Genomic DNA, 27,064 nt, shown 5'->3' with positions numbered 1-27,064 from the left:
TGGCTGGCATATAGCTGATACAATGACTTGCTGTAGGCTGGCTACTACTAGCAGCGACTTTATACTAGCGAACTGGCGAACGAAACACTTGGGTATCTGGCAAAGGCAAGCAAGCAAAACCAAAAACCGAAGGCAAACTCCACTGAACTGAACTGAATAAAATCTAAAGTGTACAAGCAAGGTAATACTACGAGGCAGCCATAGCCAGTGGAAGCGTAGAAGAAAAATTAATTTTTAGTGCGTGAATTAAAAACGAATTTTCAGCATTTTTTGCCATTGGTAAGTGAAAAGTGATTTTCCATCATCGATTGAAAATTGTTCAAGCTATTTATTTTTTGCGAAACCGCACAAAATTGCTGCATTTTATTACATAAAAATTGCGAAAGAAAACGACCCAATTTGGCGTGGGTTTTCTATGAAATTTTCATGTTCGTAGCCACACTATGTGGAAGATTTCAACATGGACGGCTACTTGGCTGGTTGGCTGGCGGGTTCGCTCGTTACGAATTTCGTTCGAGTACCGTTGCTCGTCGATGGTGGTGTTATATTCTCGTTTCTGATATATTCCGTTGTATTTTGTACTGCAAGAAAATCAAGTGCGCGCGTTTTTCACATTTTCCCATACAATGCCACCAAGTGACGGTTATTTTTTGAAAATTTTAAGCGAAATTTAAAATCTACTGTGCAAATGTAGCAAAAATGAGAAAATTTTCTATATACCTTGAAAAATGTGGTTAATTACGTCGCACTAAAAGGCAAAGCTGTAAGATGGTGTGCAAGTGTAGGCACTTGAGCGGTGAGGTGCTGTGTGACGCGGAGCTGTGGGTACGTGATGTCTAGGTAAGGCAAAGGGAATGCGTACGGAAAGGGGATATGCCAGTGGAGGAGGGGGTGGTTTAATAAAAGGGAAGAGGAAGGTTTAATACAATGGTAGAGGGAGCGGTGAGACGACGGCGTGAACTAAAGTAATGTGGGGCGATGATTGTTCACACCGGCAGCGTCAACGGCAACGGCTAACGGCTCCGTCAACGTCTGCCTATCAAAGAGGGCGCCGCTTTGATGCAAAGCTGATGAAACGGGGGGGATAATGGCGGTGTTTAGGTTAGGGTGTGTGTGCATGTGTGTGTGTATACATACATATTTTTGTGTAGAGTTGTGTGGCGAGCAACCGATACGATTATTTCATAATCTAAAAGTGCGCGCGGTACATGAACTGGCATATCTTAGTACTTACATATGTACATGCATATACATATGTATATGTTTGAAGTATTTAAAATTTTCAATATTTTCCTGACAGAAAATTTTGCATATTCAGCAAAATAGACTCGAGATCGTGATCCAGCCAAAAGGTGTTTAGTAAAAGCTTTGGATAGTATGGTATCACAAATGAACAACATGAGGCGTTTATACAGTTTTATGAGTTGCTGTCGCGTACGCGGAATTTATGCGCGCGTCGCTGCAACAATTACACATACAGATATGTATGTATGTATGCACAAGAAGTGGCGGACGCGTGAACAATAGTACGTATATATATAGCTATGTAACTATATGTATGTATGTTTATACATTTAGCGTGAAAGGGTGAAAGCAGAGCTTAGACAAAGCTTTGCGAATGATTTCGGACTAATGGCCGACATGCATTGCAATATATTAACGGCTATGCTGAGCCTCCCCTGCTGCTGCACTCGCGCTCTTACACAGTTTACGAAACGACAGCAACATTTTTTGTTGTTGCCTCGCTACTTTTGTGGCTTTTATGAAAACACGCAAGCACAAAGATGCGGACTTAATCGCATAATTCCATGTAGACACACATACATACATGCATGTATAAGTATATCAGCTTTTGAAAACGAAAATATGTTTCCTGAATTGTGATAGTATCAGTGGCAAAAGCGTCCCGAGCATAGGGGACTCTCGCCATTGAATGTTACTACAGTCGTGTCCAGCAGCTTCTCCCCTATACACACACAATTCTATTCACAACCGTAACAGAATTCACACTAGACAGCTGCTCAAAAATATCGACACTACTGTACGATGACATGAGTTAGATTAGCAAACAGCCAACATTCGAACTTTATTCGTATTACTTTACGCGCGCAAATTTTAGCCAAGTACCTACACCCATGTGCATATCAATTGCAAAGCAATTTAAGTGAGTTATAGGAGTATTTCATTGCTGCACGCACTCTATTGTTAACTTCATCAGCCCACCAGTCCACCAGGCCACCAGGCAAGCCAATTGTGAGAAGTGCATCTTTCAATTGGAGGCTAGTCAAAGAGCAGAACTGCATTGGCATTGACGCATGCATACATTTTAATTGAATGGAGTCGTATTTGATAATAATCTATCTTTTCATACTTACATACATACACACATTTGTATCCACATGTATTTTATTATTTGGATTGCGCACTTGTGCCTTAAAAAGTGAGCGGACTGCTGCCCATTGCCACATGTGGATTTAGTGTTAATTACTGAATTATTGCCAATATTTAGCCTTGACCTACATACATTCGATAGAATGCCATATAGGCTTGATTTTTATTTCAACTTCTTCTTTGGTATTTGTTTAAGCATTAAGAGAAAACTTTGGTTTACACGGTTGGCCATTAAACGCGAAAGGTGTTTTATTATTTTTCAGTGCATACTTTGAAGCGAGATAATTGAAAAGTAATGTAATTACGATGCAAGGAGGAGGAGTTTCATATAGAATTTTAGTAGAAGTGAATTTTAGTTAATAATTTTTTGCTCAAAATGGTTTGATCTCGTCATATAAAAGGCGTTTTGCCTAGTATGTGTATAATTGGCGCGTACCTCCTCTGTTAGGTGTTTGCCAAAGCTTCTTCCCCAACTTGTGGTGTGGGTCTTCATGTTATTCCACAAATGAAGGTTTGTTTATAAGAAGCTTTTTCATAGCAACTGTTGCCCGCCGAGGAGTGACTACTATTAGAAAAAACCTTTTCTATTATTTTAGTGTTTCGTGCTCATAATTGGTTTCGAGCCCAGGCGCTACCGAATGGTAGTCTTGCACAAACCATTCGCCCACTGCGCTCGTCGCTAGTTAATAGAGCTAATATATTTATAATTTCTTTGATTTTTTGGTTTTGAAAAAGACCCAAAATCCTTCTTTCGCATATGGACTTAAAAAACGTTCTCCCTTTAATATGGGTTCTCACTGGCAAAGGTACTAGAAACTAATGCTAGCCTAACAATACACAATTGGTTGTTCTAAAAAATCAGTAGAAATAATATGTTGGTACAGGAGAAGGAATCATTTTACTACTTAAATTTAAAAAAATCAAAGCGGCGAAAAAATGTCTGGCTTTGTTTTAGCATAAGATTAAAGCCAAAGTAACTACATATAAGTATATTTGGTCTTATCGTGAGCGCCGTGTGAATGCTAATAACCACAAAATAATGAAGTTCATTCATTGAATTTCTTATTTGAAGAATTTGCAAAAAATATTTCAAATTTCATAACTTCATACAATAACCATAACCTTAAATCTTACGTCGTTTAGTCGTGACACAGCCATAAATATCTGATATTGAAGTAGAAGTAGACGTAACATTTGTCTGCATTTCATAAATAAAAACATTCATAAATCAAACGTAGAAAAGACTGTTCTGAGAGCGCTCTATTTGTTTACTTAATTTGTGTTTCGCCGCACATTCTTATCCTATGACTTCCACTTCTTCTTAATTGGCGCGATAACCGCTTACGCGATTTTGGCCGAGTTAAACAAAGCGCGCCAGGCGTTTCTTTCTCGTGCTAACCGGTGCCAATTGGACACACCAAGTGAAGCCAAGTCCTTCTCCACCTGATCTTTCCAACTCAGAGGAGGCCTTCCTCTTCCTCTGCTACCACCAGCTGGTACCGCATCGAATACTTTCAAAGTCAGAGCGTTTATATCCATTCGGACGGCATGACCCAGCTAACGTAGCCGCTGGATCTTTATTCGCTGCGCTATGTCCATGTCGTCGTAAAGCTCATACAGCTCATCGTTCCATCGTCTGCGATATTCGCCGTTGCCAACGTGCAAAGGTCTAAAAATCTTACGCAGAATCTTTCTCTCGAACACTCCAAGCATCGCTTCATCGGATGTTGTCATCGTCCAAGCTTCTGCGCCATACGTTAGGACGGGCATGATGAGAGTCTTGTAGAGTGTTAGTTTTGTTCGTCGAGAGGACTTTGCTGCTCAGTTGCCTACTTAGTCCAAAGTAGCACTTGTTGGCAAGTGAGATTCTACGTTGGATTTCAAGGCTGACATTGTTATCGGTGTTAATGCTGGTTCCTAAATAAACGAAGTCTTTTACAACCTCGAAATTATAACTGTCAACATTGACGTGGGTGCTGATATGCGAGTGCGCCGACTGTTTGTTTGAAGACTTGGCTTGACTTGGAAGATGACATCCACTTAACAAAGAATATTTTGAACGTACAAAAATATCTAAAAACTTCCCCAAACCCCCCTCTTGTTTATGGAGCAAGCGTTTTTCCAACAAGATCATCCACGGTAGTCAACCGAAAACTCCTCAATGCACCTTCAGCTATTTTTTATCCTATAAGTGTGGCTAATCACTATTCCATCAATCACACGCCGGAGAAGCAAAACAATATGCCCACGCCACAAATTCTGTAGGTATGCACTTCAGGGAACGAAACTATAGGCCTGCACGTGAGTCAACCAGTTCAGTAGATTGCAGAGAATTGCGCGCTTAGCCGGCATAAAATCATTAGCATGAGCGCCGAGACCTACCGGTACCGATGCCGATGCCGGCTACTTCCAAACATTCTCACATGCGCGCTTACATATGAACGAACATACTACACACATATGGACATGCATGCATGTCGACTAGAGTTTTCCCGCTGTGGCTGACTGACTAACTGGCTACTTGCCTATCTGGTTATCAACTGTCTCTTTGTTTACTTGGTTGCCTAAAATATCAACAATCCAACAAAAAATTTTACAGTACAGTACCACTATATTGCACGGTGTGATATTCATGTTTTAAGGTATTTCATACAATCGACACACAGTGCTGCGGTGAGTTTTAACTCGAAAACGATAACCTAAAGTACACGCCATCACTGTAGCATTCGGCACTAACTAACTAACGCCGCATGGCAAGAGCAACGAAAATATATTTCTCATTCAGAGACATCGCCACCCCTTCGTGCATACATATATATATACATGTATTGGAGATTCTTTCGTTCGTTCGTTCAATGGCTCGGCGGCAGCTGGCTGCTGAGTGTTCAGCTCAGCGTTGATGGTTCTGCGGTATGGGACTTTACGGCATGAGGAGGGCTGACGTTAATGTGAGGGTAGTTGGGGAGATGTCGAATGCTTCGTAGGTGTATATATGTAATGTAGGTACGTGAGTGGTTCGTGCAAAATATAAAGTCGTTCATGCTGCTGTTATTCATTCGCCTGTTGTTTTTGGTATTGCTACGGTTGCTTCAGCCATCGCATTGCTGGCACTACAGTACTGTACTATGGCGACTGCTTATATGGCAGCTGTATGCGTAGTATTGTTGCTATTTTTGTATACTTATTACTGTTGTTGTTCTTGTTGTTTTCGCTGTTGTTGTTTGTGTTGTTGCTCTTAATATTACCGGCCCGCTGGCTTGCTTACACATTCGTTCGTTAGTTCACGGCATTCTACACCCCACTACAGCAAATCAGTACCCCGTTGAAAATCACATAGTGCCCCTCAAATATTTGTCGCTTCAAGTGCCCCAGCCAACCCTCTTGATATTCTTGAAATATAGTTGCTTTGCAGGCAGTGCCTGTATCTGTATCAGCCATTAGCTGAGTACAGCCAACCAGGCAGCCGAAACAATCAGACAGTCAAACATTCAGTCAGTCAGGCAGTCGGGCAGCCAGCCAGCCAGTTCGCTTTAGTAGAGATTCTTTGCTTTGCATTCGCCTTTACCACGAGTTGAGTTGAGTTGAAACGTATTGAAATCAGTCAGGAGATACATTCATATGTATGTGCATGCGTATGTACGAGTACATTATTTGTTTGTCGAATTCGTTTGGCCGTTCGTTTGTTCAGCGGCTCGTTAGTTCGTTAGCTCGCTCGTACACCAGCCATATTAAACGCAACCAAAGGCAACTATATCGCACCAATATGCCTGCATTCGCACAGCCATTCGATTGCCTTACTGGTGTTGTTGCAGCTGCTACCTCTCTACATGTAAATATGTATTCACGTCTACAGCGCCACATACATATATGCCCACACGTATGTATGTATGCGCCTACCTATAGAGCTGTGTATCTGCTGCCTGCCTACCCGCCTGCTCGCCTGCATGACTGCTCGCCTAGTGGCTGGCTGCCTATGTACGGACAAGTATCTCCTGGCTTGTGTAGTGGTTGCTTTTCGACTCAGCTCAACTATATTGCTTGCTGCTTGTTCTTCTTGCTTCGTTCGTTCAGTACGCCAGCACACAAGGCAGCCCAAGTGTATGTACCTACGAACAATCATTGTACGACAACGGCGAAGGCAGCAGGGCAACAGCCAGAGTAGCAATAGCCGCAGTAGCAGCAGTGTATAAAATTTTCTTCTGCGTTCATACAAGCCAACCAAAGCCAAAGCAAAGCAAACCAAGCCAAAGTATTTTGTATTTCATACTGCGTTACTGCTTCGTTCTATGTGACTCTACTCAACGACTCAGCTAACAAGCAAGCCAGCCATATAGCGATAATAGCGTCGAAGTAGCAACGTACGCCAGTCAGCCAACCAACCGACCAACCACTGTGGCCAGCATATACTCTGTGCTCAAGTGTATTTTATACTACTGCTGTATTACTGCCGCTGCTGCTGCTTCTTCTACTTCTGCTTCTGCTTCGATTTCATATCGCCTGTACAAGACAGTGCAAAAGTCTCCTAAGCCACCGTGGGCACACAGTACATTTTGTAGTTTTGATCTCAACGCTGGGTGAATACACGCAGTGCTTCAAGTGAGTGTTTTTTGATAATTTCAAATTTTCACAAGTTTCATCATTTGGTGCATTTATATATATACATTTTAGTGCAATAGTCATTTGATTAAAAGAAAGTACAAAATAATTTAATTTAACTACAAAATGAGGTGTAATAAATTTATGTGCAATTAAAGTTGTTCGTTACACTGTGCGCAAATCGTATGCACTATATGTTCATATGTAATAGAGAAACGCGTTAATCTGCACAAGCCGAATCGGTTGTGCTTAAACTAACACTCAAACGTACATAGATTATTTATATGAAATTTTGTTTATTAAAAAGTAATATTAACGACTTTTCTAGTTGTATTAAATTTACACCCTAACCGCCATTGCTTATGAATAATCATATCTATGGATGTATGTATGTGCATGTACACACAGAAAAGTGATATACATACATATCTACACATGCATACATATTTGGAGATATCTTTCACGCAGAGTTTTGTGCAAAAACAGCATTTTTAATGCAACTGCAGTGCATCTGAAACGAAAGTATCGCTTGCAGTTGCACAGATTCCAATCACTATGTTGGCGCATTGGCGCTATCGCCAACAACAATGATATCAACAGATTTGAATGAATGTGCGCATAGTTGATTGCAGACTATGCGATTAAATGAATCGCAAGGATTAGAGAAAGTGTCATCCACAATAAGAAAAGTGGAACAGGGTAGAATAAGTTTTGAAAACCGACACCATTTAGCGATTTAAAGAGTTGGATATGCATATATCTATTTATAACGAATCGAAATTTCCAATGGCATTTCTTCAACTTATAAAAATATATAAGTATAGAGAGCTCAAAAGTATATACGCATCAAACATAGAGAATAAGATAAATTATGTATATTGCATCTAATCTATTAACTTGTGCGTATGTAATGTGTGTACGTGCCTGCGTGGCCTCAATTCAAATTCAATACCAAAATTCCAAAATCGATCATTCAACTCAAAGTCTGAGCATTTTTACACCATAAAGAATTCTTAGTGTTTTAAAAATCAACAAAATATTGTAAAAATTAACTAAATTTGTAAAATTCTGGGGGTTTTAAGTTTTTCTGCTGCCGGATCTAAATAAAAACGACTAAAATTAAATTAAAATAAAATATAATATTGTAGAATAAACTAAAACTGGAGTTAATCAATGTTTTCGAATTCATTTAGTTCCACTAAACAAAATTAAAATAAATAATAAATAAAATAAAATAAAGTAAAATAAAATAAAAAATAAAATAAAATAAAATAAAATAAAATAAAATAAAATAAAATAAAATAAAATAAAATAAAATAAAATAAAATAAAGTAAAATAAAATAAAATAAAATAAAATAAAATAAAATAAAATAAAATAAAATAAAATAAAATAAAATAAAATAAAATAAAATAAAGTAAAATAAAATAAAATAAAGTAAAATAATATAAAATAAAATAAAATGAAATGCAACAAAAAATTAAAAAAGTAAATAAATAAATAAAAATAATAATAAAAAAATACTAAATTAAATTAAATCCATTCATTACCTAAATAAAATAAGTATAAAGTTATATTTAAAAAAAAAAATACAAAAGGTAAATAAATAAATAAAAATGGGGAAATAAAATAAAATGGGAATCAAATAAACAAAATAGAAATAAATATACAATAACAACAAGACGAAGTAGAACTATATTAAATTAATTTTATTAAATAAAATAAATTAATTAAGTAAATAAAATAAGTTTAAAAAATAAAAAAAATGAAAGGGGAAATAAAACTGAAAAAAACTAAGCAAAATTAAATTAAATACACAATAATAATAGGGCCAAATAGAACTAAATCAAATTGATTATATTAAAAAAAATAAATGAAGTAATAAAATTAAATAAAAATGAAATAAAAATTTAAAAATTAAAAAATAAATCAAATAAATACTTAAAAACAATTTAAATAAAAATGCAGCGAAAAATAATATTATTGTAAAACAAAATTAAACTAAATTAAATGTAACTATATTGAATAAATTTTGCAAATAAAATAAATTTAAAAACAATTTATATTAAAAAAAATATAGTTGAAAAAAATAAATAAATAAAATAAAAAAAACTTAAACAAAATAATATAAAACAAAAAGTTTTAGAAATAAATAAAATAAAGTAACAATTAAAAAAAATTACGTAAATTAAAAATGCTGAAAAAATAAAATTAAAAAAATCAAAACAAAATTAAATTAAATTTACAATAATAATAAGACGAAATAGAACTAAATTAACATAAAATGAAATCAATTAAGTAAATAAATTTAATTGAATCTAAAAAAAGTTAAATGTTAAAATTAAAAAAAAACATTTTAATGATATACATATATAACAATAAAACTAAATTAAATTTAACTATACTAAATCAATTTAATAATTAAAATAAGTAAAAAACATTAATTAAAAAAATTTAATAAAAATATTTTAAAAATTAAAAAATAAATAAAATAAAAAAACGCTTAAAGCAATAAATATAACAGTTCAAATAACAATTCAAAACTTAAAGTTTTATAAAAAATAATAAATAAAATTAAAAAATATAAAATACACATAAATTAAAAATGCCAGAATAAAATAAAATTGAAAACAAAACTACACAAAATTAAATTGAATTTACAGTAATAAAAGACGAAGTAGAACTAAGTTTAATTGGTTATATAGAATAAAATAAATCAATTAAGTAAACAAAATTAATTTAAAATAAAATAAAAAAAGATGTAATAAAAAATATAAAAGATAAATGAAATCAATAAAAAAACACCAAAACTGAGAGAAATAATAATAAAACAAAACACAATTAATTAACTACATTAAATTAAATTAAATCCTTTTAGTATCATACATAAATAAATAAAAGAAAAAAATAAAATTAAAAGAAAAATTAAAAAAACATGAAAGAAAAATAAAAAAACTGAAATAAAGTTGAAAAAGGTCAACAAAACTATATTTAATTATATTTAACTAAATTAAGTAATTCAAATAAAACAAAACTAATAATAATTGCCTACATTTTAGCCACCGCTATAATAAAAATATGTTTACCATTTTAATATATTTACCTATGTACCGTAAATCTGGGTGAATTTTTTGATATAGCTAACTCCATATGACACCCGTCAATAAAATTGTTTGACAATATTCTCGTACAATAGTACGGATATTACGGAAAGAAAATATGAACTCTAGCCGAAAACTTACTACTGCATATTTAGTACGTATGTATAATAACAAACAAAACAAAATGCTCCTCACGCCACAACATCTACATATATAGCAGCAAACAAAACCATAGAGACTCCACACGTGTTTAGCCGGCATAAAATGATTAGCATGTGCGCCGAGACCTTCTGGTACCGACGCCGGTCACTTCCGAGCATGTTAATAAGCTCACAACAGCGTATGCAATTATAAAATTTGTGGTCGGAATTACGTTGGCCGCCCAAAACAGCATAATAAAAAAGTTTCAAGAAACGATATGCTCAGTTACATACACACATATACATATGTATATGAGATCCAGGATTAATTAAGCATTTTTTTAAATAATGCAGAGGTTTATTGTTACTCTGCATTAGCCCTTACTGAGGTCTTTGCTGGAAGATATTAAAAATATTGATCACTACTCACTCATGCACACGTAAGGCTTAGGTAAACTAATTTTGGTTAGATGTTTTTTTTTTTTGTTAAAGTTGCAATATTACTATAAGCATCGGTAAAATTATTAGATATAAATAAACACTTTTTGCGATTTAGCTAAGATTTTTTTTCAACGTGATAATAGTATTTTTTAGATATCAGATTTGTTTTTTCTTGTGATTTAGTGCTTTGAATGTCAGTGATCTGTTTTTTGTTGTTCTTTTGTGTGTTTGTTTGATTTCATTCCGATTGAAATCTTTACGTTCAAACCAAGGCGCGTCTACAAGGTACCAGCAGTAGAGCAAAAGCAACAATAGCGTGTATTTTGTTGTTGCTTAAATTCTCTAAACAACAAAAAATGAGAGCTAAGCAATATTTGACTATTTAGAGAATAGAAAAACTGTAAAGAAAGCCAAATCAGCTGCTCTACTGTTACTGCGTTGTTGTTTAATGTGCCTTAAATCGAACCACCATTTTGCGAAAGCAAAATACACACAAGTAATCTTTGTTTTTGTAGTACTGCTACATCCTGTATGCCATCGACTTGATATATTCGTTGACTACCAATGCAAAATGTTTCATTAAGGCGCCACCCTAGTGGGATTAAAGAATTTATGTTATGCCAAAGGGGTTACAGAATTGAAATGTTTTATTTATAAAGTCTGTACAATTAGCTTCTTGTTGACCAACAATCAAATTCATCACATAAATACATGCATTACATTTCACATTGTTTTAAATCATGCAATGCATAGGTATGTATGTGTGTGCACATGTTTGAATCAACAATATTTTGACATTATCAATACAAAAAAAAACAAAAAACAAGAAACAGCCAGTCCTCAAATATACTCGTAAACATGTGCTGCCACATACTCTCGTTACGGTTTGTAGAAATGGCGCCAAAAATTGTTTACCATTGTATGTGTGTACCGAAATTTTCGCCTGCATAGAATACAATCGTGTACACGAAGATCTCGCATACCTTCCATTGCCATGACTCAATCTCAGTTGGTGCCCATGCACATGTACGAGTATGTACATACATGTGTACATTTGTTGTTACGCATTCTGGAAGCATTTCAAAGTATTTTATGTGTCCGAATTGCAAATTTAAAATACTCCATTTTTTTGCATAAGCTTTAGTTGTGTAATATCAATTGTAGTAAGAACATTTACGGAAGGCAATGCGAATGCAATAGAATCCCTTTGCAAACAGCAACAGGTGTCGCATCACTATTAACTATTATTTATGTATGTATATTCGATTCCTGACAACTATCAGATAAAAAAATTCAATAACTGGAGTTTGCTAAAATGCTAAGATTCATCTTAGCCTTCGGAAGAAACATTTTTTTCACGCATACCGAAAGGTGTTAGATGAAATTTTATCACAATATCCCGTATAGGAAAGGATTTTCCCCTATTAGCCATTTATTATTACCCTTTTCAAACGCAATGTGATATAAGGTTGTTTTTGCATGGACAAACCCAACTATGAAACTGTCAAGTGTTGTTATCGAGTTCATTTAAGGGTAAAATCAAGAAACCTATTTTGTTGACAAGGCTAGATTTAAATGAAAAGGACTATTAGGCAGGGGGAATGAGAAGAGAACCGCGACAGTCGGTTTTACGTAATCGTAACGACCCGGATGAGGAATGTTTATGCTGCTACAACAACAGAAGAGGTTTCTTCGCATGGACAAGGCAGTTCTTTATTCTGATAAAGCATATCATTGCTTCATTTAGATGGAAAGCGCCCAGACTGTCAGGCGCCCTTGTAGAAGAGAAAAAATCGCTGTCTAAAATGCTGGCAAAGCTTGTAGTATATACCCAGTATATACCCCATTGGCTACTGCACATACATATTATACATACCACATGTAAGCGTTGAACTTTCTTGTGTTCACCATAAATTTGTTGAAGTAAAAAATTGTGAATGTTTTTTGCTAGATGTCTTTAATAAACTATACCACATCGTCGTCGAAAATGTTGATGAAAATCGTCAAGAAGGGCTGCCATGTGAGCACTCATTCCATTTCCCGAAAGATGCAGATTAGTGCGAAACCTTTTTTGTTTTTTTAGTTCAGAACTATTTACTTCACCAAATATATAATGAATTTAATAAGCGGGACTGAGTAGCAGAATAGAATTTTATTATATATATTTATTAATATTAAATATTTTATCATTTTAATTGTTCGTGGAAGCATAATATTCTTAATTTTCACAATAATTCGCAGAATCGTATAATTAGTGGTCTTAATGATATCAGGACAAAGTATTCACTGTTTTGAATATTACATTACTTTGTACGTTTTTGCTCGCTAATTTCAGCTACTCAGCGCACATTTACGTTGTGTGTGTAAAGTGTACTGTATTTACACCTCTTTAATTAACTGCCGTAATAAACGTAATCGCTCAGCATTCACAGGTGTGATAGCGATTAACATTCGGCTTTTCTTTTATTTTCAACATTGATTATGATATATATATCTATATATATATAATTATATGTTTACATAAAAATATTTTATAATTATTCTGAAATAATATTTTTACTGTTCACATTAGTGATCGCGATAATTTCACAAAATAAGTCGTCAAACATGCCGCCCGCCTATGTAATATCACGAATAATGACGACGCTATCGACAGCCCGAAAAACATACAAACATGCGTATATATGAATATTTAGTATATGAATATTAATCCACTTGTGCTTCGCTCTTATTGCAGTCTCTTTTTCGATTGGCGCTCATTTTGGATACATATTAACTCACTTGTTTCCCGCTTCTGTTGTTGTTTGCTCTGGCCTGTGCTCGTCGATCACGTCTAACACACGAACCGATATGTGCTTACACACATAACATACTCGTATATGTACCTGTAGATGTGCTTTGTTGGCTTGGTATTCAACGAGTGCGTGAAAGGAGGTGTAAACGGTACGGTATTTGATCGTCGTTACAATACACAACTCTCACACGACTACCCCGCAAAGCGTTTAGTTCGTAATATTTAACATGAGCCAATTGTTTTCAAATTGGCGCTATTGTCGTTATTCAACCAGTGCTCAACATCGTGTGGTTGCTTGTTCAGCGATGTGTATTTATATTGGATTTATATTTTTGTGGAGAAATTTTAAGTGGAGAGATTGAATGAGAGAGTTTAATTGAGGTTATGCTACGCTATTGTATTTATAAAATATTTGTAATATTTGATGTTTTGAATAGAACTCTTATCGCAGTTGGTGTTCGCTTGTGAAGCCAAGCATGTTGAACCGCTTATAGACAATTTTGTGGCTGTAAGTGTAATGCGATTACAAATAGATCCTAATGAGAGGTAGTTGGTTTTTATACGATTTTGTGGTCAACAATTCCACTAGCAATATTTTATTTTATTTTTTAACCATTCATGTCCACAATATTTCAGTTATAAAGACTTAAAGATAAAAAATAAAGATTGAATTTTAAGTTGGATATTAATTAAATGTAATTTAGTTATATTAATATCATAACCGAATCCAGAGGGTCATCCTTGAAATGTGTTTAAAAAAAGGTTTCAATTGACTCGAATTTGTTGTGTGTGGAACACAAACAAACATTTGAACTAAAACATATGTTCAAAGTTAAAATACTTATATTAAAAACAAATTCCGAAATACAAATATTTATAAAAATCGCATTATTTTAAAATAGAGCATCAACAACTGATTTGCGTTTAAATACTTCAAATCTGCAAATTCCGGCCTTTAAGACAACTGCCAAGTATTCGCAACTAACTCATCAATTCTACGCACCTCTCCTCACCTATAAACTGAAACTCTTTTCATTTTCCAACTTTGCCATTTGCTAAAGGAAACTCAAAGCAATGCAAACAAGCTCTCACTCCAAAGTAATTGGCATTGCAAGAGTGTTGCAAGTTACTCCTTTGTACATTGCATTTGCCATTTACAAGAAAAGAGACTACCACAGCGCACGCCAAGTACCTCCCCAATGGAGTCATTGAGATATTTAAACAATCATACAACTCACATACGTATGTAGTTATGTGAGTTTCTATATGCACATGGTATGTTTGTTAGTACTTACTATAGTTGGCGTGTCGATGAATCGAGTTTTATAACCCCTCGACTGTCTGCTTGACCACCGTCATATATTAATAAAAGGACTAAGTGGCTGCTCTACACAAAAATTCCATGCGGAACTTTTCCAACGCAACTTCATTTTTTGTTAAGTTTAAATTCAAGTATTTGCGTATGTTTGTATGGATATAAGTGTGTGATTTCGAGCCAGAACACCGAACGAACAAGAATATTAGAAGGTTTAAAAAAATTAAATTGGAAATTCCTAAAATCATAGTGAATATTTCACTCTAAAATCTCAGTCATTTGAACTTCTGTTACAATATCGTTATTAACTTCCTAAACAATTCATTCATTGACAATCTCTTAACTGTATAACAGTGTACCACGGCGTATGAGTAATATTCAAGCTAGTGTATGCCCGGAAATTCTGGGCAATGTTAGGCCGAGCATGCGCTGTAAGTTGTATAGCGACAAGTACATATTACATGAACTAAAATTTCAGTAGCAAATTTAACTTTGCAGATGTTTATATGTATGTAGATATTTGAAGCAACTCTGTTCCACTGCGCATAACTGTACTTCAACAAGCGAAAGAAGTAGCCCCAACATTTATGCTGCGCACTGACAAAAGCACTCAAAACAATTTTACTGCCTTTCTATATATACATATTTTTGATATGAAATTTTTATTTGCAAAAATACTGTCGTATGAAGACTAAAACTAAACAGCACCACCCACTGCATTTTATTCACCACGATGCGTTGTGAATTGAAGGGAAAGCAAATATCTGATTTTTATACTTATATATGTACATGTACTTATGTTACTACAAAAAATGTAACCAATGCAACTAAAGACATGTCCCATTAAGAGACGATGACTTACGTACATATTCATATATGTATATGCATGCATAAACATATACTAAATACATATTTACATACATATGTACGCATGTATATGTATGTATATCGGTAAGTCATTGTTTGGAAAAACACTCAAATGTCATCACTTACATACGTACACCTATACATGCATACCTACATATATCTGCTTGTGGTTGAGGTCTATAGAGATACCTTATTATATGTTCGAATGTTGTTAGGTATTTATATATACATATGCATTTGTCGTTATGGCCCACGAAATGTACTCGCACACAATACGAGCAACTGTCCACTGCGCAAATCCCTGCAAAAGTATCTACCCCAAAATGCTGGCATTGCGCACAAGCTCAAAATCTCCAACGTCAACACACCAGCAAAGCCACAATCAGTACCAACAAACACAACACCAACACTAATGCGTCGTTCGGGCAGAGCATGCTCGGCTAGAGGGCGATTGATGCGGCTGCTCTTAATGCCTGCCTGCTGTTTGTCTACTTACTTTGCCTTGCCGTCCTTTTACCCTCTCCAGCACACGCAGGCGTATGAGTGACACGACGACAACCATGACGCGTTGCGACGTCAACGACAGCTACGGCAGTAGCCGCAGCAGCAGTAATCACGAGCATTTAATGGTCGCATAAATATTGACGTTAGCAGCGCGACGCAGCAGCGTCGTCGACCCCAAATTGACGTGGCGTTGACGTTGGCGTGGTCTTCGGAAGCTTACATATACATATATTGGTATGTATGTGTGTACATATGATTTCGTCTTTGTAGGTGTATTTGCTGAGAAATTGCTGCGTTAGTTGGTGTATAAAAGCACACAAATACACCGAAAATAATTCATCAGTACATGTGTAAATGTGTATACGTTTTTCTGTGCCATATTTGACAATTTATTGTTGCTATTCATGATAATTTGTTGCTGCTGCTGTTGCTGGCAGCGTAAAATTGTTGTATTTGTATGTTCGTCTGGTGATTACTGTACTATTTTATTCTCTGCTGACTTCATTTAGCAACGCGGCATAAAAATTTGGTAGAGTGTTGGCGTGTGAAAAGAGGAGAAAGTGGAAAGGAGACTATAAGAAGAGGGGAACTTTAGATTTGATAGCTCGAAGTGGCTACTGTAATAAGGCTAGATGCAAAAATATAATACTAATTTGGTTGTACATATGCAAGCACGTATATATGTATGTATTTACATATGTATAATATTTATTTATGGTGTCAACAAAATGTTATTATTCATGGAATGTTTGGGAACTACTGTTCACGTAGATTTGCATACATACACCTACATATGTACATATGTATGTTGGCCAGCTTGCTCTGAGTGTTTCTCTTACTGTCCGTGGACATTGTTTTTTCTTTTTCATTGAAATCACTCATTTTAATTTTCACTAGAAGCTTGTAAAATATAATATACAAAATACAGTGCTTATCGTTAGCATTTGGAACCATGTGAAGATTGTGTTCAAGTATATACAGTGTCAGACCATCAAATAAGAACGCTTACTGTAAAACTAAAAGCTCAACCCGATGCAAGTATATTTAATTAAAACTCTATAAAAATAATATAGCTAAAAAAAATTTGATGATAGAAAAATTGGAAAACTTAATAGAGTTATTTAAACAAAGGAAGAACTGTTAGTCATCACAGAGTGTGGATAGTAAGATTGCGAAAATTGAATTGCGGCTGCAATATTTTTCTTTTTTTCTAACAAAAAATGTATTACTTTATTATAGCCATAAAAGGCTATGAAGAGATATCAGACGCAATTTATTTCACACTTTTTATAGAAAGCAGAACCATTAATCCCACCGCTTGACTAGATTTCGTGCGTGGGATACAAAGATCCATTGTGACTCTTAAACATTAAATGAATTTAAAACAGACAAATATTATTTCAATCCGAAATTAAGAACTATAATCTCATATTTAGTATTCCCATATGTTTGCCTGTCCCTGCAGCGTTTTATCGGCCTGCTCACGTATCACTTTATATAAAAGAGATTAATGATGAAATTCCAGCAAGATAATACACAATCGTTGCCACTATTTACTGCTAGCATTTGGCACATACGCATACATGCACATACATGCATGTGTATCAACATATCTATATTTATCTGTACTGCCATATTTATATCACTTTCGTGACTTTGTTGTTTCACTTCTTCCACAAATATTTTTATACATATTCAGTTACTTCTTAATCACCCTTTCTGAGTTTAATCAAATCGAGAAGAAATTAGTCTCGCCGATTTAAAGAACTGTAAAGAGGCGTAGCTATAAATTTAATAAATCCATGTATAAAGAACAATCAGCTTTATCGCGAACTCCATGCGAATAAACCATTCCCATAAATTACAATCACAGTTACAGATACGAATTTATGTTTGTATTGTATATTTATAGGAATTATTTGTGCAGATAGACTTTGTGATAAGGCTGATTAGTTTATACTGCTACTACTATTTATAATCCACTACTATTTATACTGAAAATGTATGCGGAAATCCAAACCATTTACAGACACTTTCCCAATTATCAAACCAACTGAATATTCTAGTATTAGCATACCTACTCGTAGTTCCAGATAGATTTGAGTGTCTTATCAAAACACTGTTGAACATTTATTTTCCCACAATCGATTGTGCGTGCTCTTCAGAAGACGCGATTACATGTAAAACGGATGGAAACAGAAATCAACTTACAAGACAAATAAAGCCTTGGCGTTGAATCCTTTTTTTAAACAAGTAGTCCACTCCGGAAACTCACTGGTTTGAGACGGGAGACTGGCATTGATTTTTTAATGCTCGTATCAATACAGGCTTTTCGCTTTGGTCAACACGGCATCTACTTAATTAAATGTGTACACACATACGTATGTAAGTATGCATGTATATGTACACGCAAGCGATTGCCTATCATACGAGTTTAATGTAATAATTACACAGTTCATTGACTATATACGTACCTACATGTACATATGTATGTATATATGTATTCACATGCAGAAAACCGCATATTTCACTCGTATATACATACAAATATGTGCAGTCATACACCTTTCATGCACATACTGACTTATGTGTAAGTGCATCTATGTACATATCTGCACGTTTTTATCCTTTGTATTAAGCTTAAGGAGGGGTTATATACCTTGTGTTTTTCAAAAAAATCAAAATAAATTTTATTTCTTTATTGTAAAGTACAATCCCTTGAGAACATTTTCCAAAAATTTCATAGAGATCTGAGCAATAGATCGAAAGTTACAGCGTTTTAAATTGTGCGTCGTCACGTCCTGAGCGTACGGCCTCATGCGGCGCTTGAAACTTTAAACGCGATTATCTCAAAAACGTGTTTTTCCAAAAATGCTTTTGCGGTGGACGCGATTGCAAAAAAAGTATTCAACCGATTTTTATAATTTTTTTTTTAAATTGTTCGTAATTGATGTCGCCTCTTAGTGAACGATCAACTTTTTATGTATAAATTTTTATTTTGCAGATATGAATTTTTTAATGCCAATTTTAGGACTGTAGAAGTGGAATTTTTTAAAAACATGTTCCTATTTTCACAAAAATCAAAATATTTAATATATTGATCGTTCACTAAGAAGATATAACCCTATACTAATGAAATCTTTTCGATTTTTTGATTTCAGTTGACTTGGTGGACTTGAATCGCGTCCACCGCAAGCCTCTTCCAAAAAAAGGGTCTTGGGGGAAAACGCCATAACTCCGCCATTTTTAAATATTTTTACACAAACAAAGCCTTCTTTTTTTCTTTAAACATTGTAATATCCAATAATAAAAACTTTTATACAATAAAATTATTGCTACATATCTTTAAAAAAAACCCAACTTTCGCTAATTTCACCGGACCACAAGGTATATAACCCCTTAATCCCATCAGAAAAAACATTGGTATCGAACTAAAGGCTTTTAGGTATTCATTAATAGATCACTTTCTAATTTTGAACGGCGCTACCCCAGAAACAGTCAATTATGCTGCAACCTTATTTTGGTTTGTTTCACCTAGCAAAAATCGAGTCATTCTCGTAACTATCCATCCCTTAACGATAGTAGGGCGCTCCACTATCTATATAAACTTTATTTATAAATTATATAATTTTCTAATTTTCATTATTTCGAACGCTGTGCTTTTGCTTTGTGCTTACAGTTAATATGCTATTACAGCAAATTTGTTCCTCCTGCTAGGGAGACTTAACCTCAATTTTTTTAAATTTTTAGTATTTTCGCAGAAAAACATATAAATTTTTTTTATTAAAAGTTTTTACCATAGCAGCAAGATTTATGAAATTAAAATTATTAATGGATCAGTGGAAAGCTGTTTGTGTGCTTTATTTCGACCACGGCGGCGAATTTAGCGTCTAGCTGTGCCCATAATCTAAAATAGAAATTTAAGCGCATAAAACAAGACATGTGACGCGAAAAGCAATAAAAAGGAAAAACAATACAACATTAAAATGAAAACAAATAACTAATCATTACGTCAGAAATCAGCTGATTCCGTTAAATTCATTGAGGGAGGGGAATAGCCAAGGCTTATGTGGGTGGGGTAATTAGAGCAGTTGATTTTTTTTTCTTAAATCGCCTTTAATTTATGAATGTCAGTACAACTAAATAACGGTAAGTTGTTGTTATGTTGTGAATGCGCGACAAACTAATTTTATCTGTTTGTCATTCATTCCATTCTTCTATTGTTGTTGTTCGAATGCCATTGAATGAATTTTCGTTGGGAATAGCGGTTCGCGGATGTCGCCATCTTCCGTATTTTCTCCACCGTATTTGTAAGAGACAGAATTATTCTCAGAGGGTTGACGAAACAATAAATAAATAATAAAATATATTAATAATAACAAGAATAATAATAATAAAATAATAATAACAACAATAATAATAATAAAATAATAATAATATAATAATAATAATAACAGGTGGCGCTAAAGTAATCCTCCTATCAGAAAATGCTATAAATTTTGCGATTGGCCCCTAATGTCTGTTCTGTTTTGACATATGTGTAGTAAACACATGCGAAATACACGTTAAGAAACAATGTTACGCTACACTGCTCCAGAACGCGGAATATTGCTGACTATTTATATGACCAATAATCGGTCGGTGACTTTGGCACAACGTGAATTTTGTCGCAGATTTCCTCGCCGTCCAACGCCTACTGGTGAAACACTGCGACGTTCAGCCGCTCGCCTCGAAGAGATTGGCACAACACGAGATGCTGCCAGGCGTGGCAGACCCCGGAGTAGCCGTTCTGCAGAGAATATTGCTGCTGTAGCCGAGGATGTCATGGAAGCGCCGTCGACATCGACCAGACGACGTGCCACGCAAATGGGTATCAGTCGACGGTCTTTACAGCGAATTTTGGTACAAGATTTGAAGATGTTTCCGTACAAAGTCCAGACGGTGCATCAGCTGTTAGCTGCTGACCGCCAATCGCGTCTAACATACGCCCAAGCCATCCTTAATCACCACCAAGAGGAAGATGATTTTTCATTAAAAATAATCATGAGTGATGAGGCCCATTTCCATCTTAGCGGGTACGTAAATAAGCAAAATTTACGCTTCTGGGGCACTGAAAATCCGAGTGTAACCCACGAAGAGCCATTACACCCGCTCAAAGTCACTGTATGGTGTGCTGTTTTCGCTGGAGGAGTCATCGGACCTTTTTTTTACGAAGACGTCGCGGGCCAAACGGTTACTGTAAATGGTGAGCGCTACAGAGCAATGATCAACGAGATCTTTTTGCCGCAACTTGATGAATTGGGATTGGAAAACATGTGGTTCCAACAGGACGGTGCAACGGCACACACGGCACGTGCCACAACCGATATGCTGAAGGATGCATTTCCCGGGCGCCTAATCTCCCGTTTTGGCGATTTGCACTGGCCAGCAAGATCACCTGATTTGACCGCTCCAGACTTCTTTTTGTGGGGCTTTTTGAAGTCGCGGGTTTATGTCAACAAGCCTCAGGCTCTTGCAGCTCTTAAAGATAATATCCGTCAAAAATGTGAGGACCTATCGCCGGAAGTTTTGGCCAAAGTGATGGAAAATGCCATAAAAAGGGCTCAAATGGCAATCAACTGTGGCGGCGGCCATTTACATGACATCATATTCTCAACTTGATGTAAAAAAATGAAAAGACCAAATAAAAATAATCCACAGGAAAAATCAAAGTTTTTCATTTTTTTTTAAATTACAGCCAAAAAACATCGCAAGGTTACTTTTGCGCACCCTTATATAATAATAATAATTAAATAATAATAATAATTAAATAATAATAATAACAAAACAATAAAAATAATAATTACAATAATTTATATAATACCATAATTGTCATCATAATTGCCGCATGTATGACGAATTAACATTTTCTATACTTTTAGACATTCAAAAAAAATAAATAAAAAATTGTCTTGTAGATAATTAAAAGACAAACATATTTTTTTAAATTTCCATTTCATTCTATGAAATGATTTGCTCCAAAAATCGCGGCGAGTGAGGAGCGCCATAAATTGCCGTTTGCTGATTTTCTCATTAACGGTTTCTAACAACATAACATGCAACGATAAATTTGTATATTTACGTATTTAAATTTAGGATTCTATAACAAAATTTATAGAATTAACTCTCATTAATTACCACCGGTTGAAATTGATGATCAAAGCTTTGGCAAGCCTACTCTTAATAAGTGCGTTATGATATACATATGTAGGTACTATATGCTATATGTAGGTATGTATGTATGTATGTGCCCATGCACTCGTATATGTTTGGTTTCGAATGCATTTTTTGTATGTGCATACATGTGAATGTGTATGTACCTTTCAGTATATATGATAATACATATGAAATATATCGATGAAGACCTGTAGATACAGAGAAAACGGCAAGGCAAATTAATTAAATAAATTATTATATTGAATACTTTTATATGTATGGATGTACAAGTATGTATATTTATATGAATGTATACACACAAATGCAAATACAGTTTGATGGATTGCATTCCATTTGCAAGTACATAGCAAACTAGCGGCACTTGTATTGTATGCAAATGTATGAGTGGACTTATATAAATGGATATACTGGTATTGACAGGCACATTATAAATATATACATAAATGCTTAAAAGTATATATTTTCACGATTTATTACACACATACAAATGTATATACTCATACGTTAGGGTGGGTAAATTTGTATGGAACAGAGAACATACTTAGCTCTAAAGTAAATTTCGAGCCTTAAGAGAAGCTGTCTTCAATTAATACCAACATTTAGAGCAAATTAAGGTAATGAAGTTAGAAAGTAGAAAAAATACAGCTCCTGTTGGAAGTAAAAAAAAAAAAGTTGAACATAAATTTTTTGAACATTGTAAAATTAATTTTTTTTTTGTTAGTTTTAGTTCGATTTACATATAACAAAATATTAAATAAAAAATTGGCCGGCCTCCCTAAATGGATACAATAGGTGTCATCAAGGGCTTTGGACCAGCTAATTACTGGTGCTATATGTGCAATATTTTATGTATGTATATATGTATGCAAGGCCAGACACACACACATGATTTACTTGTCCGAATATCGGAACAATTCGCAAGCATCCCTTATCCAGTATCAAACCGCCCATCATATTTTGAGCTATGTGGTTCATCAAATTTTGATCTGTGATCGCACCTTCCCCAGAAAGCGGCGGAGTAAATGCTTTAGAAGAAATTTTACATCCTAATTCTCAACTCTTTCAAATCGTATAGACATTTAAACGAAGTTTTATATATATTTATACGTAGATACAATTGTGTATTTAATTTTTTATTTTCCATCGACGAGATCAAGTATTATTTGCAAAGTTATTTCATGCCATGTCATGGCTTGTCGAAAAATCAACGCAAACGCTCAAATATAAATACATATACATATTTATTTACACTATTATCCACCATTTACTTACACATATCTATACATATGTATAACTAATTTACTCAACTCTTCTTCTATTACAGTTGAAAATTATACAATATTAGCTGAGCTAATAAAGCGGTTTGGAAAAATCACATATTCAAATTTAATATCAATTTAAATCAATCCCAAAAAATATCAAATATGGCCGGTGAACGTCCAAAGCGTCCTCTGTCTGCTTACATGCTGTGGCTCAATGAGAATCGTGAACAGATCAAGAAAGACAATCCCGGCAGTAAAGTCACAGACATCGCCAAGCGTGGTGGCGAATTATGGCGTGCAATGAAGGACAAATCTGTAAGTAGATAATTGCAATTATCTTTTTTATTGTTGTTACCCCTGCGGGTTAGGGGTTAGAATTTGCCCGCGGTAACGGATGCCTGTCGTAAGAGGCGACTAAAATCCACTCCTCAGCCTGTTAGTCATGAGCATTACTCAACGATAATAGGCTGAGCGAAACAGGTACGGAAACGGCTTGGTGACGATGGGAACACTGTCGTCATTGGAGCGTTTAACTACCTGACATCAGAATATGCTCAAGCGTCGGAGATCTGATGATTTCACATTTGCTTGCCGTGCTTGTGTGTCATTCTCCATTTGGGGTTTGGTCCCACGTGCAAATAATTGTGATATAACAGAGACTCAATGCGCTTGCTTGCATATTCTTTTGGAGTCCAACCCGAACCATTGCGCGAAACATGTATGCGAATAATTGGAATATGCGCAAGTCAATTGCTGTCAAAACCATTTAAACAATCGTTTTGTTTCGCAGAAATGGTAGAGGAAGTTTACGCCAACGAGCGCGATACACGCAAACGAAGAATAGGAGTCGTCGCTAGAGAATTACCTTTTCTTGCTCAGGCAAGGAAAAGTATTTTAACTGGCGCTGACACGGAATTTGTCTTGCATCATTCAGCTGCTTGGACAGTATGCGCCCCTTCAATGAAATGAGTTTTAAGGGGAACCAACATTGAAGGGGAAAAGGAGTTTACTCGTAAGGGTCAGATCGTTTGCCCGACAAAAGATAGAGGTATTTGGGATTGTGTTAGATGACAAGATAGGCACCTAATTACAGGCAAAGATATGACAGAGATGTGACAAAGGTCACCCTGTTCTTAGTATCAGATGAAATCTAATTATGGCATAGGGCAAGGACTCTAGGGACCTTACTCAAACAAGATGAATTACAGAAGCAGGGTACGGGGGAGCCACTGCAGTAATTTCATAAAAAGTTGTTTCAGGAGACGAGCCAGACGGTTCCTATGACCTATTTTAGATGAGATAGGAAAAAGAAATATGAGGTGGCCGAGCACATGTCAATATCGACGCAACCTGAATTAGGAATGACTAATGGTAGAATCTAATACCCAAAAGAGTCGAATAAATGAGCGCATCAACTTGATTAAGTAATTATTGAGCAGTTTATTGAGCGATTAGGGAGAGTCTAAATAACTGAAATATAGGAGGAAAAATGTCAAGAATAATTGAAAGTTTGGCAGAAAAAGCTATAGTGAGAGGAAACACTTTGCGATATGAAGAGCCCTTCATGTAATTTTAGAGTGGAGGCAAATGGCTTCCTAAAGAAAACGTAACGAACGTCATCAGTCAAAAAATGCCGAGAAAATACTTCGAGTGTAGTCATACTTTTAATGCAGTCATTGAGCTACCAGTGTACTTATGTTCAGTAACGAAGTGTTGCAGCGGGAGACTGTTGTTTTCCGCACAACATTTGAGCTAACCATGGGGATTTGAAACCCAACAAGTATAGTGATGATAAACCATGCAGTAGGGAAAAAACGCATAACGGTCAAGGCTTGATCGACGTGTGTTGATTACCTTCAATTGGAAAATCGAGAATGCTTTTGCGTCAACAAAAGCTGTATTAACATATAACAAGTCAATGTAAAATCCAAAAAAAAAGAAAAAACACAAAAAATACAAAAAAAAAATTAAAATGAGCGTAAAAACAAGAAAAAAAATTTAAAAGAAAAAAAAACTAAAAAAAAAATTAAAAAGAAATAATAAAAAAAATCAATGAGCGCGGCGAGCGCATTCTCTCGTTCTGCTGCGCTCTCATTAGTAATTCTCGCGAGAATTCACATTAAAAGGGTCCGATGTATTAGTGTCAGGCTAAATAATTACCTGATCCTATTACATATCATCTATGGACCCGACAAAACAAACAAATCAAACATATATTCTTCAACTATTTTTAATTAAATATTCTTACTAATGCTAATTTTTTGCAATTTCCATTTCGCCAACAACAGGAATGGGAACAAAAGGCCATTAAAATGAAGGAAGAGTACAACAAGGCCGTCAAAGAATACGAGGCCAATGGTGGTACAGACACTGGCGCTGCCAAGAAGCGGAAAGGCAAGCCCGCCGCGAAGCCTATTAAGAAGACAAAGAAGAAAGATACATCCGACGAGGAAGAAGAAGAGGAGAGTGACTAAGCAATGGACCGTTAAGTGATTAGCGCGCGAGGTGGGGTGACGAAAACTTAACCAATAAGTTTTAAATATTTTATTAAAGTAATTTTAAGTGGCATATACAAAATGTATGTATATTTACGGATGACACTGATGCGAAACTTTATATATACATACATGCAAATGTATGCACTCTACAAAACAAAACAAAACAAATCAATACAAACAAAAAACAATTATTACTTAAAATAAAATAGCCGTAAAAAGTAAATAAATAATATAAAATTTCCAGTTTTAAAACGTTACAAATACTACCACATAAGAGGAAAACAAATAGAAAAACATTTTTTTTCAAAATGTGTTCCTTTCAAGCAGAATTAATTTTCTTATGTTCGTTTATAAATTTTCCTAAGTATGATTTCCTATACTTTTAGAATGGTATTTTTTATCTTATATTGTAAAATATAAATTAATTATGTATTGGATATTCATGCGATTTTTCTTGCATGTGTATAGTGAAAGTTGACATGTTTATATTTGAAAAATATAAATTTCCTTCTACCCTGCTAAGTACTATTTTCTCCCTTTCTCCTTTCTTTAAACTTTTATAATCTAGTTATATTTAAAACAAAAATCCTACTTTATTTTTCTTCTCACCGCATTTTATTGTAAGTTCGTTTTTAGTTATGTTTTGTAAATTTACTTGATGTAATGCGAAACTGATAGAACCAGTAATAAAATAAAAACAAAAAAAAAAATAAAAAAAATTAATAAAAATATAATTGAAAATATTTAACCAATTGTGTATTTACATAAAAGAACGGAAAGAAAAAATTCAGGCAACATATACATTAAAAAAATTTAGTGTATTTGTACATGTGAAAGGGGAAATGCTGCAAAAAATGCAAACAAAAAACAAACTATACATACAAATTGCAACAAAAAATGAACATTTAAGGTGTAGGCAAGTTTTTAGTAAAAGCAAACA

General features: G+C 34.7%; 1 protein-coding gene across 2 annotated transcripts; it reads left to right on the top strand.

Moving 5' to 3' along the window:
- Positions 1-27,064, top strand: LOC128868273 (high mobility group protein Z). Of its 2 annotated transcripts, none has more exons than XM_054110155.1 (3): positions 1-181; positions 23,689-23,941; positions 25,915-27,064. In XM_054110155.1, the coding sequence occupies exons 2-3, from the start codon at positions 23,789-23,791 to the stop codon at positions 26,098-26,100; spliced, it is 339 nt and encodes a 112-aa protein (XP_053966130.1). In that variant the 5' UTR covers positions 1-181; positions 23,689-23,788; the 3' UTR covers positions 26,101-27,064. The 2 variants fall into 2 exon arrangements, with proteins under 2 accessions (XP_053966130.1, XP_053966129.1); XM_054110154.1 differs by having other exon boundaries at positions 1-279.

The sequence above is a fragment of the Anastrepha ludens genome, chromosome 6 (assembly GCF_028408465.1).
Source record: "Anastrepha ludens isolate Willacy chromosome 6, idAnaLude1.1, whole genome shotgun sequence".
In the NCBI taxonomy this organism is placed as follows: domain Eukaryota; kingdom Metazoa; phylum Arthropoda; class Insecta; order Diptera; family Tephritidae; genus Anastrepha; species Anastrepha ludens.
Note: the sequence above shows the minus strand (reverse complement) of the source record. Positions and strands in the feature narration are given on the sequence as shown.

What these genes read in the sequence shown, in the direction of transcription:
- LOC128868273 (XM_054110155.1), top strand. Translation starts at nt 23,789, where the DNA reads ATGGCCGGTGAACGTCCAAAGCGTCCTCTGTCTGCTTACATGCTGTGG. An exon ending in GTGCAATGAAGGACAAATCT is followed by an intron (nt 23,942 to 25,914) that starts GTAAGTAGATAA and finishes CGCCAACAACAG; the next exon opens with GAATGGGAACAAAAGGCCAT.